Source organism: Watersipora subatra, chromosome 2 (assembly GCF_963576615.1).
Source record: "Watersipora subatra chromosome 2, tzWatSuba1.1, whole genome shotgun sequence".
NCBI classification, from domain to species: domain Eukaryota; kingdom Metazoa; phylum Bryozoa; class Gymnolaemata; order Cheilostomatida; family Watersiporidae; genus Watersipora; species Watersipora subatra.
Genome location: NC_088709.1, coordinates 31,663,636 through 31,684,304, shown reverse-complemented (window position 1 = coordinate 31,684,304; position 20,669 = coordinate 31,663,636). Strand labels below are relative to the sequence as shown.

The 20,669-nt window shown below is 36.9% G+C and overlaps 1 protein-coding gene across 1 annotated transcript; it reads left to right on the top strand.

Annotated features, from left to right (window-relative positions):
• Positions 1–54: 54 nt before the first annotated feature.
• Positions 55–17,155, top strand: LOC137387341 (arylsulfatase J-like). The gene is made up of 11 exons (XM_068073731.1): positions 55–84; positions 809–969; positions 2,919–3,078; positions 4,030–4,137; positions 4,259–4,389; positions 5,012–5,137; positions 7,007–7,154; positions 7,850–8,003; positions 9,684–9,840; positions 11,012–11,140; positions 16,272–17,155. Exons 2-11 carry the CDS (start codon positions 850–852, stop codon positions 16,632–16,634), a joined length of 1,596 nt encoding a protein of 531 aa, XP_067929832.1. The 5' UTR covers positions 55–84; positions 809–849; the 3' UTR covers positions 16,635–17,155.
• Positions 17,156–20,669: the final 3,514 nt, after the last annotated feature.

Below are 20,669 nucleotides of genomic sequence, written 5' to 3'. Positions count from 1 at the left end.
TATTCTACGAGGCTCGTCGCGTGTTTTTCTAGCAGCCATAGGCTTACAGTGCAACACAATATTTTCTACGAGCACCATTGAAGGGTATTTCAACATTGTGACTTTCCGTAACAGTTAGCGTAATTGTTTCGTAGCTATAAAAGAGTTTGCAACTCTTAACTAATTTTATATTATGCTTGTAGCTTGCAAACACTTTCAGTGTTTGTGAGATAATTCATAAGCTCATCATTTGGTTAGTTTTAAAAACTATTTTACTCATCACTTGCATCGATCATCCGTGCAGCATGCATCACGCTGGTAGTCATGCTTGTATTCAGTTTGACTCAGCCAATGACATTTTTGAGCATATAGAAGATAATTGAGAGTTTAAAATTAGGTTTGAAATTAAATGAATACCTATCGCATGCTCCAATCCTCGTTAGAAGTCTTTTTTGGTGTCTTGTCTTTCATACCCTCTATGGTATAAATTGCAAATTTCCAACTGCCCTTAGAGAAAAAGAAATTTAACCTAAAGTTTTACTAGTCTTCAGCTGACTGGATGCAATGAAATTCAAAAAAATTCACTAGGTTTAATTATTTTAACGCCATTTCCACTATAGGCCTATTAAGTTTTTTTTAGTTAATACAGCACATATTTATAGCAGTCACACGAGAATAATATCTGTTTCTAGGATTTAGGATTAAACTTGGTTTTAATGTGCAAATTATCAGAATAATTCTAAACATCAAAAACTAGAAGTTACAATGTAACATTCTTTGCAGAATAAATTCATCAGCAAAGTAATGCGCCAGTGGCGTTACATTTTAGAAAGAACCTAGAGTTGGACCTGCTGCGGACTCAGTTTGGAAATGCCACCCATTCGCCAATTTTACGGAATATTTTTAGTAGCTTTTCTTAGTTTTTTGTCAATCGCTGCTGGAAAAGCCTCTCAAAGACCCAACATTATCTTCATTCTAGCTGATGATCTGGTAAGCAGTTTTGTCCAGTTATTTCTTATGAGGGTTTTTATGCAATAGTTTTATAGAACGCCTCATTTTTTGTACATTTCAATTAAGGACAGCATTAGTTTTTGCACAGATAAGTTGTAGGATAGCATTTATGCAAAGAATTCACATGTTCCATTGGCATCCTCTTGTTTTGCCAGAAACTACTTACATCATCATTAGAATTTAAGAAAAAAATGCCGATTTTGCATCCTCAATTTTACTATTCTAATTTCTTCATCAATAAACCCAGTTTGATTGTGTGCAATTTGTTTGAATACTGTATCAGGCTTTGTCATTGTCTCTAAGCTCTGATTCACTTAATCTGTCTAAACTTCAACCCTATTCTTATCACAAATCTGGTTAAATTTGAGCTTGAGAGACAATTTCACAGTTCATTCGCAGCCTGAATCTGGAAAATTGTCTAAAATCAGGTGATTAAAGACTTAGTACACACTTGTAACATGAGGATCATAGTCTACATGAGACCGTAAACAACAATGCTAGAGCTTGAACAAATTTCGTAGATAAAAGCTCAACAGATAGAGGACCATACACATTACACATACATACATTACACACATACACACTAGTACCAAGACAATCTAGTGTGCCGTTAGTGATCGTCAGGTGTAATAACTATACGTACAACTATTCCAAAATGATGGAAGTTTATCCAATGGCACAGGTGTTAGAGTAGTGGTCTAGCAAGCTGAATTTTATGAGTTCAAATGCAGTTGAAATTAAATTCTTGCCGTTCACAGTAGCTTTGGATATACGGACGGACACGGGTCCTATTATAGTAAAGACTAGCAAAAGTCCCGGTGTTGCATGGGTGTTATAAATCAGCTTATAAACAATTAGAGGTAATGTAGTTGCCTACCACTTGCCATTAGCGTGGCACATTGCCAATGGCTAATTTGAGTTTAAACTTACTAATTAGAGCTAACTACTTTCTCTCAGGGAGAGCAAGCATAAAATCATGTTGCGTCGTGACGGAGAGTGGTGGCGTGTTTTTACCCACATAGCGACATATATTGCCTAATGTATTCATCAATCTCGCGCAGCTAAATTGGTAGGGTATTTGCCTGGCAAACGGGTTATTTTGAGATCAAATTTTCTGCGATACGGATTCTTCATTCCAATATTTTAAAAGCTGTAGCTGGACACACTGCAGTACAGAATCACAGAGTAACACATAGACTTTGAGAAATATATATATAGATGGATTATAGTACCGATTTTAGCAAAGATTTCTTACTCTATCATATTTGTAACATTATAAATTATTCAACTTTATTTTAGCAGTCATTAGCATTTATGCTACGCCATTGCGTATTATTTATTTCTGACCATCAAGTAGGTTCTATAGCAGTACAGCTAGTAGGAAAGCTATTTTATGGTTTAGTCTGAGGCTTTATGCATATCTTTCATCACTGTTTTCATAATTGATTGAACTTCATGAGTTGACTTAATTTATGGTGGTAATGAAGTGAAGAAACATTCTTAAATATACAACTTGACAAACTGATCAGGTGTTGATGCCTGACCTAGATTACCTATATTAGGATGTAATATATAATACATTTAATGTAATATATTATACAATACTTATCTTTTATTGTCAGTTGTTGACTTTTCAAATCATAACAGGAAAACTGCGAGCCGCTGTGACTGCTATCACAATGATGCTCATTGGGGATCACACTGGGCCAGATTATGATATAGATATAATTATGATATAGATCTATATGATAGATTATGTATTGTAGTTATTTTTTATTCTTTCATTTTTAATTTATTAAGGAGTATTTTTTACCTTGCGAAGTGCTGAAGCTGGAAAGGCTAACCATGAAGTAAAGAGGAATTACTGTATATTTGAAGGTTGAGTCGTTTTAAGATGTTAAATTTCTGTACATGTATTGCTGTTCCAGGGATGGAATGATGTCAGCCTGCATGGCTCACCGCAGATTCCCACCCCAAATATTGACAAGCTGTCACGAGAGGGAATAACCCTTAACAACTACTATACAATGCATCTATGTAGCCCTACTAGAGGAGCATTGTTGACTGGCAGGCACCCTATGCAGCTAGGTACAGTCTGTTGCTAGTTAGATACCTCGACATATGCGCTTGATGCGTTTCGGGTTTGAGCTCATTTGTCAATTCTTTCATATCTCAAAGCAAGTTTTCTGGTATAAAGTACCTAAATACAAATTACTCCATTGCCCACCCTCAGAACAACTACCTAAAACAAGATATTACGATAACAAATGTGTAATTAATTGTTCTAATTCACCACATATGCTCACAAAGTAACAAATACCTATTTAATGGTTATGATCTGCAACAGAATATAACATTATTATGTACAGTACTGTATGGAGTTCTTACCTTCATGCAAGAGACTCGATGACAAAACCTTTGGTACGCTATACTTTTGTGATGTAACATAATATAAAGTTTAAATTTCATTCATAACTGTCACATACAACTTTTATCATATCTTATAGGTAAATCAGACACGCTGATTCCGATTTTGTACTCAAAATGAAGATTGGTCCTCTAACTTTCAGAGTAAAGAAGGCTTTTTTACAGCGTTTTTATATCGGTCTCGAAAACAACACGATTGGCACAACAAGCTCCGCCCCTAAATATGTGACGTAGCCTAGCTTTTTAGGAACGGAAGTTGGGCATGTTTATTTCGATTTAGAATGATAGAGATGTGTGTCTTAAAACCCATTATTATCGAAATTCAGCCTTCAAAATAATTTCAGTCTTTTCTGAAAGGTAGATGAGCTATTTAACATTGCACATTTAAAAATGAACTCAAAAAAGCGCGATAATAACACTAGCTTGTAATAAAATCGGGCTTTTTTGAGCTCATTTTTCTCGGCGTTCAGCCTATTAAACATCACGTAACAAGCTATGAGCAATTTTAAATAGGTTATTTAATTAGTTTAATTAAATTATTTTAATTAGTTTATTTAATACTAATATAATAATACTAATATACACGTAGTTATGCCATCATTTCTGCTACAGGCCTCCAGAGGTTTGTCATCACTGAGACAACGCCCTTTGGCCTTGGCTTGAATGAGACAATTATGCCACAGTATCTCAAGCCCCTCGGCTATTCCACTAATATTGTTGGTAAGTTCTCTCGTTTTGCTTGTTTGGGAGGCCTGTCTCTGGGTATTCATAAACGATATCTATGGAAAGCTAGCTCATAATATAATTACCGTTAAGATTAATCTCAAAATCGCTTTTGTAGGTAAATGGCACCAGGGGTTTTTTGCCAAGGAGTTAACTCCCCTTTATCGAGGCTTTGACACTTTCTATGGATATCTCACTTCGCATGAGTCATATTATGACCACAGGTGCTTCTGCTGGGCTAAAACAGAGGTAATACGAGGGTAATTTAGTGGTTAGAGCAGCGGAGCACCCGCTTCATCTGTCACTTGCTAAAATTCAGTTATGAATGCTTTGTGCAAAAATCAACTCAAATTATGAAGGCTGGTTGATACCGTCTTGCTGTATGTTGTGGGTGGTCTCTTGGTGATTATTCAACTATATGCACTGTAGACCGATGGAATTGCAAGGCAAGGCAGATATGTCAGGAAATAGTGCAGCTATCAAAGTTTTCCGATATTTTGCTGAGCATCTGCGACAGTCTGTGTAATATACACCACTTCGGGGATGGTTATTGGCTGTCTCGGATTGCTTGATCTATAGCACCTCTCGTGATATTTGCTGCGGGACTACCACTTCATCGTTTTGATGACCACATTGTATGAGAATGCTATGCCGTGGAATATTCACTGATGTAAACGAGGATGGGTTTGTCATAGTGTGAACATTGGTATTACAGATGTGTGTTTGAATATAGTGTGAATCAGCCTTATCGAGAGTGCTGAGCCCCAATAGCGCTATTGCTAGCAGATGAGAGAACCATAATGACACTATAATAAGCAGTATTTGTTGCTTACTTCTATGAAACTGTAATGGTAACTGATGATAACTGTAGAGCGGCAAAGACGGATATGACTTCAGAGACAACCTGAGCTTAGATGTAAAGGATAACGGTACGTACAGCACATATCTGTACACAGAACGGGCTCAGGAGATCGTCAGAGAGCACAACCAGTCAACGGTTAGTTGCTGCATACCTATGCATTGCCTGCAAGTAAGTGAGGTGACTCAGAGTGAGTGTGGATTCCTCTCCTTTAGTTCATCATCTTTCTTAACTCATTCACAACCAACTAATTCCCATGTGATTTGCCCCAGATACGCGTGACTCACTCACTATAAAAGGCTTTTTTTATTAAAACAACTCAAATCAGCAGAATTAAATTTTGATGATAATTTTAAAAGAAAAAGTTAATTTTTGAATTTGATTTAAGCATTCCTCCACTGTCTTACCTCTTCTGACTGCATATTCACTACCAGCGTCAACAGAAAATCGCAATCGATTAAGCTTGATGTTGCCATTATATTTTCTAGTTTCAGTTGTTGATCTCAGCATAGGTTTAGTATATTCATTATAACTGTTGCAAGCGTAGGTTTAGTATATGCATTATAACTATTGCAGACAATATGATTTGACAAGTTTTTTGATTTTTTCTGATTAGCAACATTGATTTTACATAACCAATCAAAAACTTTCTTTAATACTTTAATAACTTAGAAATGACTATCCATGGAATGAGTAAAGTTCAAAGGTGAGATAACGTGTGTCCGGTAGCCTAGCTACCAAAATAGGTGACCCATGATGGTCGCGAATGAGTTAAATAGGCTGGACTAACAATAAACAGTAAGTGTAATTATGTCAATTAGTGGCATCTTTCATGATCTTTTAATGTCATGTCAAGGTTCTGATTCAGAATATCTTTGCTTCTAGCGTAATCCGTCTGAGGTGGAAATAAGGCGCTTTTGTGCACATTGAGCTCTGATCAACCCTATGAACTACTACTTGCGGTGCATTCTACTCAAAAAGCATTGGTTGTCCACGTGACAAACTGTTATATTTTATAATAATAATGTTTAATTCTATAAAGTTCAACTGTTTGCATTGTCTTCAACGGTAGAAGCTAGGTTGTCAATAGAAGAAGATCCAGATGTATCCATCTTTCTATCAGCTATTGGTTGTTACATGTAGTTTCTACTTCATCTGTTCTCTTGCTGCATATTGCTGGATTTTGGAGTGGGAAAATAATAAAATACTGTATATTGTAATTAAATTAATTTATTTATATAATTTGCTCTAATAAATAGGACAGTTTTGATAATAATAACAACAATATTTAATGGAATATTGTTTACTCTAGCAGTTTGTTATGGAGTATTATAATATTTGACTGATGCAGTGCTTTGCTGTCTTTAATCTCACTGTCAAATATTACGAGGCGGGAGTCTCAGGTATGGTGATTGGAAATTTGTTTGTAAATCCCTGGTGATTATTTAAGATTTGATCATGTTGATATTTGATTTGGCTGTTACTCTACGCTGATTTGATTTTCGACCATTTGAGGAAAAATTGGAAACTAAAATTGGTTCCTTAATGTTTATGACACGTTCTTATTTCTTGTCATGCTTTTTCATTGGTTTATCAAAACCATTAAAATAAACAAGTTGTTACCTGGAACAATATATAAAGATGTTTTCAGCCTTTAAATTTTTGTGTATTTAAACATTAATGTTTCAACTTGATACATCAGTAATTTTTGTGTGAAATATTGCGTATATTATGTTTGTAAAATTTGTATATCTAGACACGCAGCATACTGCTCTGATAGCGGTAATAATAGTTTAATTCCTCACACAACACTTATGGTGAAACATGAACGGATCTGAGATATGAGAACTGCATATGTCCTCATCTGTGAAATGTGATGAATCATCTCAGTGTTGATACGTTAGTGAATGTTTGCGTATATCACAAGTCACAGGCAGTATTGTCATTCTACGCTAACAGTCATCCCTGTTTTACCTTCTTAATTTTGATCATTTTAATAAATTTTAGCCACTGTTCCTCTACATGGCTCACCAAGCCGTGCACAGCGGGTTTGGCAGTAACCAGCCAACCTCTGTGCGTGAAGAATTGGAGGCACCTCAGGCAATTATTGATAAATTCAAATACATCAACCACGAGGGCCGCAGGCGCTTCGCAGGTAGGTGAAGTATTTATTTTCCCACAAAATTTAGCTCAAATCTCCCAGACTAAATTAAAGTTGGCATTCCTCAGAGTAATTGTAGGATATCAAAGCAGTTGTCTAACACTACTGCTTCGATATCCTAAAATGTTTGTTGAGTTCCTACGGCTTGTTGAGTTCACCAACATAGTCAGCACTTCCTGTAGGCCTCCGATAATGGTTCCTTTCCTCCAAATATTACCCCTTGGTGCATGTGAGCCATATCTAGAGTTTGTCTGTAGTTGGGCTTGAGTGGAGAATAGCATACTGTTAACAATTTTAGATGCAGAATAACTGTTTGTTGTGAACACATGTTGGTTCTACTACTGCCCTCTGCAGCAATGATGTCTACTCTCAATTCTGGTCTCTTAATATTACGTTTCTGTCACTAGTTTACCACAGAATTACTATGTTAGTCTTTCTTATTGGGATATATTGGTATCAATGATCTATACACTTGTACCATTGTGATGTGCTGCAGCAGTGGCATAGGTATCACTATACTTCAGCAACGATATAGCTATCATTGTTATGTGCTCTAGCAGTGGCATAGCTATCATTATTGTGTACTGTAGCAGTGGCATAGCTATCATTATTATGTGCTCTAACAATGACATACTTATCATTATTATGTACTGCAGCAATGACAAACTTATCATTATTACGTACTGCAGCAATGACATATCTGCTAGATGAATCGATTGGGAACCTGACGAGGACCTTGGAGGAGGAAGGAATGCTGGACAACAGCATCATCATATTCGCCTCCGATAATGGCGGCCCTCCTGCTGGCATATCCTATAACTATGCGAGCAACTGGCCTCTACGGTAATATATTATAATGCATACAATGAATATTGTCTACAAGTACAGTATATGATCCTATAACGTAGACCTTTTACATAAATTCCACTTAATGTAATGTAAACAATTTTTGTAAAAAAAATTTTCTGAATACGTAAGAGATTCTGTATAACGTATAAAGCATTAAACCAGTGCAAGTTCTCAAATTTAATTATACTTGAAGGCAGTCAATAGCTGCCGGTGCTAGAGTGTTGGCCTATCAATCTGAATGTCACAAGTTGGAGTCCAGTTGAAAGCAATCTTTTATCATAACCTTTAATTAACTCTGGCTTTGAACAGGTGGACGGACAGAGACCACTCTTATTATAGTAAAAATATATTGTTGTTTTATTTTAGACGTATAAGATACTTTTTTTTGTAGCATTAATCTTGATGTGTAGAAAAAATTAAAAAGTTGATATCAATTGACATCAAAGGTGTGCGCTTCTCTTAACTTAAAGGTTGACTTGCAACAAAATTCACATTACAGTTATTTGGTATCAAAAGATTCACCGTGCCTTACTCTGTTGTGTTGTAGGTGCCAAATATGTGGAAATGTGATTACAAGCTCTTAAAAGCTCAAAAACTAACAGAAAATCGCAGCCACACGAGACCGCCGTAGTTTGGATTCTCTTTCCAAAACGGCTCAAATGTGATGTAGTTGTGAGAGATGGTTTCTGTTTACACTTTCATGCAGCCTTATTCGTCGAAATATTTTCACAAATATACTTCACGCATTCAATAAAACTATGTCTACTGTTCTTACGCGTCTGTTTTATTGTCATTGTAATGCTGTCACTTTTAGCAGTAATATCTTATAACTTGCCGTAAAAATTCGTTTAATTTTTTAGCTCTAGCTTGAAGGAGTACATATCATTGTCTGATAATCATGACGAGCCTGTTGGTCACTTGTGATAATCGAAAAGTGCTGCAGAAATTATTTGCGAAGTATTGGTTCACATGATCAGATTACGACTTGCCGATTAGACCAAACCGAAACAAAACTGTAAAGTAGCGAGCATCTATATTTGATACGGGGTCTTCGGTAAAACCCGAAGTGTTTGTCATAAACTAGTGCTACGATAAGTTTATATTGAGCTTTTTATTGGTCTTTCAATTCACGTGAGAACATCACGTGACAAGACAATAACCAAACTGCCATGACTACGTCAGAGAAATAAACAGATTCCAATCTACGGTGGCTTTTCGTTTTTGAGCTTTTAAGAGCTTGTAATCACATTTTTACATATTTGGCACCTACAACACAACAGAGTAAGACATGGTGAATCTTTTGATACCAAATAACTGTAATGTGAACTTTAATGCAAGTCAACCTTTAACATAGAATTACCATAATCATGGACCCTGAACTAAGTGAAGGTTAAAAGAAACAGTAGAAAAGTTGTCGATGCAAACCAATAATGCTACAGTTATTGTACAGTCATTTAATTGAATAGTTAAATCTAGTTTTTTCTTTTCAAAGGTCCAAAGGGGTAAGTTTGGGAAGATCATGGAATGGATTAGGCAGGCAATTTACAAGTCCCGATAATGTAAACGTTCTCAGAACAGATTGTTTACATCGTAGGTGCGTCTACTGTACTTGCTCAGTTAACCTGTTTTAAGGTAATAATAGGTCACTAAATGTGAGGCTTCTCTGTTCTTTAGGGGTGCCAAAGCGTCATACTGGCAGGGTGGAGTGAGAGCGCCAGCCTTTATTTGGAGTCGTCTTCTCAAGCAGACTGGTTACACCTTTTCTGGACTAATGCATGTCACTGACTGGCTCCCAACAATTCTACATGCAGTCACCGGCTCTCCACCCAAGGTATTCATATGTTAGCTATTTGTAACCACTTTTTATCAGTCAGCCCGCTGTCGGTAACACTTAGTCTGCCACCAGTTGTACTTGACAGAGTTGACTGATACTTGAATCGCTGACTTGTACTGCTGACAAGGATGGAATATTACGTCACTCTGTATGACTCTTTCCTGTCAAACATCTAACTTTTTACTTCCTACTATTACTAGGATGAGACACTCGTAAACATACTGGTCATGTACTGTAAATTACGGTGTGCAAGTCGACTCGGCGTGTAAGTCGAGGTCTGAAGTTTGGTTTAAAAATTCTGATTTGGCCTGTCCCTGCTGCATAAGTCAAACACCTTCTCAGGCTCAAATCAGGCTTGATTGATAGTTCAGTCGGTATTAGAGGCGAGCGGTGCGTAGCTGAGGAAATGACAGTCTTGATTCATGGGAAAGGCAAAAACTGATGACAGTTTTGAATTTGTTTTTTTGTCCTATTGGAAATAAGTATTAGAATTAACAAAAGAGCGAGAGATCACAATTCTAATGTAGACCACAAGGCATGAAAAAAAAAATTTGACCATTGTATTGGCCTGCTTCGCCAATAAAACGAAACTCTCACCTTTAATAACAAAAATGTACATTTTTTTAAAACCATACCGCAAGACAGATTTTCTACAGCATGCTAGCGCGTCAAACATTCTTACCTATAGCATGCTAGCGCGTCAAACATTCTTACCTATAGCATGCTAGCGCGTTAAACATTCTTACCTATAGCATGCTAGCGCGTCAAACATTCTTACCTATAGCATGCTAGCGCATCAAACATTCTTACCTTTAGCATGCTAGCGCGTCAAACATTCATACCTTTAGCATGCTAGCGCGTCAAACATTCTTACCTATAGGTTATTTTGATGAAAGCTAAGCATTACTTCTGGCCTTAAATCTGATTTCAATTCTTTTTCTTGTGAGTTTATGTAATGTCTAGGCAAAGCGGCGTAGATATCTTCCATAGCTTCATCTATAGTTCATGTGTTAGTCACATCGGTCAACTGTTGCTAAAAGCATATGATGATGTGGTCCCAAAGCACAGCAATTATCTCCTCTCCTCTCATCAAATTAAATTGTTTGAATATAATATCAGACTTCACCACTAGAATTTGCTAAGTTCTGAATCTCATATTTTTGTTTAGGTGGCTAATCTGTATGGAAAAGACATGTGGGAGGCTTTGTCAGAAGGAGGGAAATCGAAGCGTGACACCCTCATCGTCAACTGGGACATGAACACTGGGGCTATTATTCGAGGCAATTACAAACTAGTTGTATGTTATTATATATAACTATATATAAAATGTATAGGTATAAAATTACATATGTATTATATAATTATATATATATTATATAATTATATATGTATTGTATAATTATATATGGCGTACATGTACTCTTGGCTCTAGTCATTCTGCTTTAGAGATTAAAAGAGTTTAAACAACAGCAAATACACCTACATCTGTAGATGGATAACGCTGTGTAAGTTAGGAGTAGTTTGCTCGTGGCATAAGTTTTAGTTATGGCGCTTTTTAATTCCCGATGCTGCACGCTGGAACATCGTGCATGACATAATGTCCACAAATGTAGATTTGTAAATACATTACACAATAAGCATTAGTACCATACCTGTCCATAAATTAGGAGTTATCTTCTATTGGCTGCAAGCAAAATGAATAGCATTTTAGCCTACACTGGATGTATTTGTTATAAAGCAGCCGTTCGATCATCTTAGCCTAAATACATTGTAATGTTTATAAAGATCCCGGGCTACAGCTTTTGCAGATGTATCGCTAGGCATACACTAGTCAATAAACCCTACCTCACTCTGTCGGTGTGTATCATCTGGTAATTCAGTCAGGGCCAAAGCTATGATATTTTTCCTAACATTGTGAGTTGCATGCGGTTGTAGTCTGAACGCACCATAAGTCTGCCTTCATGTGCTCTCATGTGGTTGCACTGTTTGTTTGTATCTGTTTCTTTCATAAAAGTTGTTTATGATTACTGCATGCATATACATGTAGAGTGTATGTATTTTTCATGTAGCATACCTCTATTTCTGAACAAGGCACACACCTCTATTACTAAACCTGAACATGTAGCACACCTCTATTACTAAACTAGTAACATCCCTCCATTACTGAACGAATAGCATACATTCATTACTGAGCAAGTAGCACACTTCTATTACTAAAAAAGTAGCATACTTATATTGCTAAAAAAGGGAACATACCTCTATTATTGAGCAAGATTAGTAAGTAGACGGAATGACAATTGTTGGGGAATTCGTATTGCTTAACCTGTTCATTCTCTGAGCTTTAGAAGACCTTCACATAGTTAATCCAAAGTATTGTACAAACTGGGGGTTCTTCATAGTGATGCGTAGTTTGCGTAGAATTCAATCAACCAATCAGAGGCTTAGTATAAAACTTTCGGTTGGCCAGTTTTTTTCCTGTACTATTCATAGGCAATGATACTAGCATTGAGAGCGGTTTTAATTTGACCCTTTTGTGAGTATTCGTTGAGTCATGCCACTCAACCAAAGTCTCTCTTCATAGAGTGATATACCAATATTGTTTCGCTTAAATGTAATGCTCTGGTGGTAGAAAACGAGCAAATATCTGGCTGACTGACCAATTCAAAACCATTAGCTCCCAAGTGAGTTGTGTCAATGACATGGAGCTACTTCTACCATAAAGATTTAGCGGTTCGGGTTTGTTGTCCGTCACGATGGCGTAAAGATATTGTTTGTAATTGTTTCAGTGGCCAACTACTGTCTTTCAATTGTATTTACAAATTGAAAATGACTCGAGAGCTCCAAAGAAGCTGCATGATAATCTGAAAGGCAACTATGATCTCCACTTGTTCTACTCTCATTATGTGGCTTGTTCCGAACTGGCCTAGATGGCTAATGTTATTCATGATTGCTCTGAAGCATTCATTTGCTTCTCACGCGACGCTCTCAGTGCTGCCTGCCAAGTTGGCGTACTCATGTAACTAGGCTATCTATTTTATGTACTATCAGTGCTGCCTGCCAAGTTGGTATACTCATGTAACTAGGCTATCTATTTTATGTACTCTCAGTGCTGCCTGCCAAGTTGGTATACTCATGTAACTAGGCTATCTATTTTATGTACTCTCAGTGCAGCCTGCCAAGTTGGTATACTCATGTAACTAGGCTATCTATTTTATGTACTCTCAGTGCTGCCTGCCAAGTTGGTATACTCATGTAACTAGGCTATCTATTTTATGTACTCTCAGTGCTGCCTGCCAAGTTGGTATACTCATGTAACTAGGCTATCTATTTTATGTACTCTCAGTGCAGCCTGTCAAGTTGGTATACTCATGTAACTAGGCTATCTATTTTATGTACTCTCAGTGCTGCCTGCCAAGTTGGTATACTCATGTAACTAGGCTATCTATTTTATGTACTCTCAGTGCTGCCTGCCAAGTTGGAATACTCATGTAACTAGGCTATCTATTTTATGTACTCTCAGTGCTGCCTGCCAAGTTGGTATACTCATGTAACTAGGCTATCTATTTTATGTACTCTCAGTGCTGCCTGCCAAGTTGGCGTACTCATGTAACTAGGCTATCTATTTTATGTACTCTCAGTGCTGCCTGCCAAGTTGGTATACTCATGTAACTAGGCTATCTATTTTATGTACTCTCAGTGCTGCCTGCCAAGTTGGAATACTCATGTAACTAGGCTATCTATTTTATGTACTCTCAGTGCTGCCTGCCAAGTTGGTATACTCAATTAACTAGGCTATCTATTTTATGTACTCTCAGTGCTGCCTGCCAAGTTGGAATACTCATGTAACTAGGCTATCTATTTTATGTACTCTCAGTCACTGCGTTTCCATGACCCGCATAATTCGCAAATTAGAGCCAATCCGCAAGTTATCCGCGTCATGGAAACGGCATAAATCCGCAAGCTATCCGCATAAATTCGCAAGCTAACACTATGTTTCCATGACTCGCATAATCCGTATGATTCACATACACTGCGTTTCCATGACCCGCATAATTCGCAAATTAGAGCCAATCCGCAAGTTATCCGCGTCATGGAAACGGCATAAATCCGCAAGCTATCCACATAAATGCGCAAGCTAAGCGAGTTTTGCGATCCGCAATACTTTATCGAATCCATCGTGCTTGCGAATCATGGAAACGGTACTTGCGATTAATGCGCATTAGATTATTGTTGGCTATTACATTAAAAACATTTTCACGCTTCAGTCGTTATTATTTCGATTTCACCAGTCCCAATGCGCCAACGTTCCGAATGATCGCTGCTAAGCTAAGCGTGACAAGACTGCTTAGCTATTTATAGAGTCATTAATTAGGCTAATACTTGACCTATGGGGACAAGTACTGGTGTTAAATCCGCATCGCCAGGTGTTCATTGAAACGCTCGATTGCTAAGTAACTCAACTTGCGGATCGTTCGAATTATTTGAAACATGCAGATTATGCGAGTCATGGAAACATAGTGATAATTCGAACGATCCGCAAGTGGAGTTACTTAGCAATCGAGCGTTTCAATGAACACCTGGCGATGCGGATTTAACACCAGTACTTGACCCCATAGGTCAAGTATTAGCCTAATTAATGAATCTATAAATAACTAAGCAGTCTTGTCACGCTTAGCTTAGCAGTGATCGTTCGGAACGTTGGCGCATTGAGACTGGTGAAATCGAAATAAAAACGACTGAAGCGTGAAAATGGTTTTAATGTAATAGCCATCGATATTCTAATGCGAATTAATCGCAAGTACCGTTTCCATGATTCGCAAGCACGATGGATTCGATAAAGTTTTGCGGATTGCAAAACTCGCTTAGCTTGCGAATAGCTTGCGGATTTATGCCGTTTCCATGACGCGGATAACTTGCGGATTGGCTCTAATTTGCGAATTATGCGGGTCATGGAAACGCAGTGTAAGCGAGTTTTGCGATCCGCAAAACTTTATCGAATCCATCGTGTTTGCGAATAATGGAAACGGTACTTGCGATTGATGCGCATTAGATTATCGTTGGCTATTACATTAAAAACATTTTCACGCTTCAGTCGTTTTTATTTCGATTTCAGCAGTCTCAATGCGCCAACGTTACGAACGATCGCTACTAAGCTAAGCGTGACAAGACTGCTTAGCTATTTATAGAGTCATTAATTAGGCTAATACTTGACCTATGGGGTCAAGTACTGGTGTTAAATCCGCATCGCCAGGTGTTCATTGAAACGCTCGATTGCTAAGTAAAGCCGGGCACCGAACCGAACTAAATGACGCAAAACGACGTCGTTTTCAGCTATAAAAAGTTCGGCTGAGGACATTTCTGGCCGAAACGAACTATTTCGGTACTGCTCGAAATTTCGTGCCGAACCCTTGCTCTTATTGGCTGGTTAAAATTCTAGAATTCTAGCGAGCACGCGTCACATTTCTTCTTACGTGCGTGTGAGTAAAGTTAAAAAAGAAATGGGACGATACTTTTATTTCGTTAAATAAACAACATGAAGCAATTTACGACAAGGTTCACCCGAACTTGTGATGGTGTTGCATAAATGTAAGATGTTGCACTTAAGTTTTGCGTAAATGTAGGGGAATGGTTGTGATTTTCTTTCGTGTAGAATATAAGTAATGTGTCATATTCATCCTGATGAACTATCGTTGACTGATTTATTTATGTAAAACCACAGTACTATGATAAAGACTGTTTTTGTTTGTTATGTACTCAGCATAGAAAAACATTCATATGTTGATAAAAAAAATATAATTATGTTGATGGGAAGGGTTAGCAAAATATTTGTATCGAGTGATTTATTTTGAGCAGCCGAACGATCTTCTGATAAATCTGCTGTGTAATTATAATTGTTCCTCAAAGTTTTTTTGTTTACAATAGAAATATTTAACTCAAATACATAACAACTACTAATGAAACCGTGTCCTGTCTCTATACGTATGGTATCTAGGAAGCGAAGTTACTTCGGTGGCCGTGTGACATGTGCCACGAACCGAACCAGCCTCCGAACCGAACCGATCCTACGTCGGTTCGGTGCTCGTTTGACCACGGCTTAACTCAACTTGCGGATCGTTCGAATTATGTGAAACATGCGGATTATGCGAGTCATGGAAACATAGTGAGTGCTGCCTGCCAAGTTGGCGTACTCATGTAACTAGGCTATCTATTTTATGTACTCTCAGTGCTGCCTGCCAAGTTGGTATACTCATGTAACTAGGCTATCTATTTTATGTACTCTCAGTGCTGCCTGCCAAGTTGGTATACTCATGTAACTAGGCTATCTATTTTATGTACTCTCAGTGCTGCCTGCCAAGTTGGCGTACTCATGTAACTAGGCTATCTATTTTATGTATGCTGACTTGACTTAAATGTTGTATGAATTGTAGGTTTTGGGATATGATGAAATGGTTCTAAACCGCTCGACGTGGTACAAACCGGAAGGCATAGACGTAGATACGGTTAACTTCACTGTGAAATGTCCTGCTAGAGACCCAACCCTGCCTCCTTGCACAAATCACACTTCTCCCTGTTTGTTTGACCTCGACGCTGATCCTTGCGAGTATAATAACATCGCTCGAAAACAAACCAATCTGGTCAAGGTCTTGTGGGCGGAGCTTATGGAATTTGCTGGTGCTGCCCAACCACCTAGAAACTGTCCTGACTACAAGTGGGCGGACCCTGCGTATCATGGCGGCGCATGGGTTCCCTATATTTCACTCAATGATACACGCCATGATAGGATGTGCTAGAGTAGTGGGAACAACTGCTTAATAATGAATTTGTTGGCACATTTTGGGAATATATCTTCAATACTCTCCAGAAAATCGGAGTGTTCTGGCGGTTATCGTCAGCTTTCTGTCGTCTCTATTTACAGCGCTGTGTTCTCTAACAGCTATGATTCAGAAACATTCCTTAAGCTATTGAGTATATCGCAACATATTTAGGATAACTTTTATACGCAGCACGTGTTCATCACGTCTTTGGTTAATTTTATAGTGGTCTTACCTTGTTTTATCAGTTTTAATATGCGTGTTAACTTTTAACTTTATTGTATCAATGGTGGTTGACCTCATTTCGTTATTTTGCTAGATTTACTGTTTACTAGATTAGAGTACTGTTGTAACTTGTTTTATAAGGATAGTACTGTATTCTGACTATTGTATGCACAGTTCTATTATTAAAATTAGCATAATTATACTTGTATGTAGGACTTTTGATAAACTGTTATATTTCTGTTTGCTCAAAAATAATAAATTTGTTTTTACAGAGAGCTTTTTATTTTTCACTTTATTGGTAATAATAATCAGAAATAATAGTAAAAAGTAATCCTTCAACATTAACAATATCTGAGTGTGAACATCGGTTTGGCTCATCTATTGTGAGTTGTCCACCCTCGACTCTTAGAAAGCCTATTCATGGCATATCTCATGACTGAACTATCCAGCTCTCTGCTGTCTCTTGTCCCTGCCTTGCTGCTGCAGAACTCTTTGTACATCTCTCTCACTTTCTCTTCTTCCAAGAATATTGGAAACGTGCTGCTCTTTTCCAAAGAAGATAGCGTTTTACGACGCCCTCTTTGTAAACTTGTGTTTCTTTCGAGTTCATCGTATGATATTCTCAGGCTTTCACTGAACTGATCAGCAAGACAGAGCTTGTTAGCAAATAAATGCTGACTGGATAGCTCTCCTAATACTACAATACAGTTTATGCTGCATTGCATTCTGGGTAAAATATAGTTCAGTTCTAGCATTAGGAAATTGGTAGGAGCTACCTCCCAATGCATCACAGGCGCTGTCAGTGGCGGGTGCAAACGTTTTAGTGCGAAATTATGCAAAAAAGTATTCTTTACTACTATATGTAGTTAGTCAATAGAATGGTACAATATCAACCAATAGAATACACTGAAATTCCTGGATTTGGTGCAATCAGTATTGCTTCAATGTCTACCAATAATATTGCTGTAGCTGGTACGAGTCCAAAGATTTAGCCTGAGATTCAATAAACAAAACGTCCAGCATTTTAGTATAAAAATTATTTTGATCATTCATAATGTGAACTAGGTTTTAGTCAGATTTACCCAAAATAATAATAAGAAAAATATTACTATTTTGAGCAGGGCGAAACACACCCTGTCATTCTAGGAGTTGTGTACTCTTACAAATTATCTAGTTTTTTATAATGTTGGGGCAGAAAGCTATCAGGTCAATAAGTGAGCAAATGGAAATGTTAGAGATTATTAGCTGTGTAGACAGCAGCATGCAGATGCAATGTGCAGTTGATTGAGCAACTTTCTAATTGTTTATACAAAATGTGCAGACGTTAGATAAGAACCAGAGAATGAAAGGTTAACCGGATGATGATCAAGATTATTGGACTTGATTTACAAATAATAGGAGAGCATAGCTGGAGGAGCTCTACTGAAATACTACGGATAAGAAACTCTCTATGCTGCTTGCCAAATTTGTGAATGTTTAGTTATTTTATACATCATTACAGCATACTATATTACTATATTACAGCATACTATATTGTCATATATACTACTCGCGCACTTTAGAACTGTGCAAGACGCAATCTTTAAATTATGCTGAGAGTAACCATTAGCTACAACAATACATATTAAAAGTGTTTATGTAATTGTACCAGACATAATCTTATTCAAATTTAGTTTTGTAGTAATTAAAATAGTTAAACAAATCTGCATTTTAGTTCTTATTAAAATTTTATGAGTTACGTTGTAGCTTTTTATTCACTGAATATCTAAATTGCAGGTAGCCCAGCAGGTCTAAAAGGTCTGGTGGAAAGAGTGCCTGAAGTACTCAAATGAATCGCATGCGTGAATACTATCAAGAGCGAATATCGTTTTATCTTGTTAATTATACATTTGAATACGGACAAAAGTGTAAGTAAATTTAGAAATAAACAAAAAATGACTCACAAAAAATCAATAACTAATGATTGACTGATACTATAGAAGCAATATCCATATGAAAATGCCTATGAATTTTTATGATATGACAATCCAAATGATATGATGCCAGGCAAGTTCAGAAGTGCAAAACTGACTTCTAGACCTCCTGTTTTTAACTTTTTTCCCATGTCAGAGTATTACAACAATTTCTCTCTGAAAGTTCCTTTAACTTATATTTCATAGTGTGTTCAGAGGTTGTATGTATTTCACATGAGTTATCTACACCTGCGAACAATTGTGTTCCCTATAATACGAAATATTGCTTTTACATCTACAAAGAACAATCTTTAGTTTTCATTATATCTTTGCGAATCAATATTTACCGCTCTTGACACCAGCAAACTTTGTCAAAATTTGATTTGCTGTTCAAATTGGCTGTTGGAAGTACGATGTACAGATGATTGAACCCTGTTGTCTGTAGTTGAAGTTGTCGTGAATGTCTTAATGATAAATACAAACATTTTGTTGCATTTTTTAGTTAATTGAATGGAAGCTTGAAGTTTATCATAAAGTATTATCATAAAGTATTACGTACTTTATTCAGAAAGTACATCAGAAAGTATTGTTTGAAGATACATATATTCAGTAGAACAAGATTAAAAATATATAAACTTACGCAAAATTTCAGTTGATTTTATTGGAAAGAGTCGATACATTTCTATCATCTACAATTGTTTTCGATGTTTGAGGTAAGCTGGCTGCCAGGATATTTCAAAATTAAAGACAACAAAACTCGATCGCGGTTAAAATGCTCTAAAGAAAAGTATGTGCAAAATAACGTTACTCGTTGCTATAGTTGCAATAGTTGATATCGGCCGTTACGTTCAAGTTACAACGCACCGTGTCAGTATTCTGTCAATCTTTTTGCATCTATAGACATCGTAATCGTACTTGCGACTAATCTGAACATTTTAACAACGATCAAGTTTTGTTGATTTAAATCTTGAAACATCCTGGCAGTCAGCTTGCCTCAAACATCAAAAACAGTTGCAAATGCTAGGAAAATATTGATACGTTTTAATAAATCAGGTAAAATGTTTGTGCTAGTTCATATTTAAACCCAGAGATAATAAATAATTATCAGATGACACCATCTTGTCAGCGAAAGTATTGATTATTCCCATCAGTAAGATATCTCTGTCTAAAGCGGTCTTAGGAAAAGGCTGGTTACCAAGACACAAACTCAGCAAAAGTAACCGATAGCTCAGTGCTGTTTGTTTAATATCCCGTTCCTAGCTGTCAGATGTAATGTTATAGGTTCTTGACTCCTTCAGTAAATAGTAAGAACTCATTTTTCTTACATAAAGCAGTGTTTACACGCAGCAGCTCATGTTTGACTGAATCATGACAAGAGAAGATTGAATTTAACATGTTGGTACTGACGACAACAGAGTATTTGTTTGTATTTCATCAGCGCCGGCCAGCATTGAAGGTTTGGTAGCTTCAATTGAAACGAATTTTATTTTTTGTACTTACCCTAAATTTATGCTTACCCTACTTACTTAAATCTGCAATCTTAACTGTAAACTGCGATAAGAGCCGTGTCTGTCTGTCTGTTCACACATGAATCAAACTCATGTATTTCGTTTTGCCGCCTATCACGCTACAACTGCACTACTCAACTACTATAGAATGATTGTAGACATACTTATTACACATGAAAATCTCTCACGGCGCACTGAACTGACAAGGCACTAGTAATAATAAAATATGAAAGATTGGAACAAATAAAGTATTTGAGATCACAATAACTAGCCTTTATTTTACAGGCCCATAGAAATAATAAATATATCAAAAAACAGAATAGAATGTA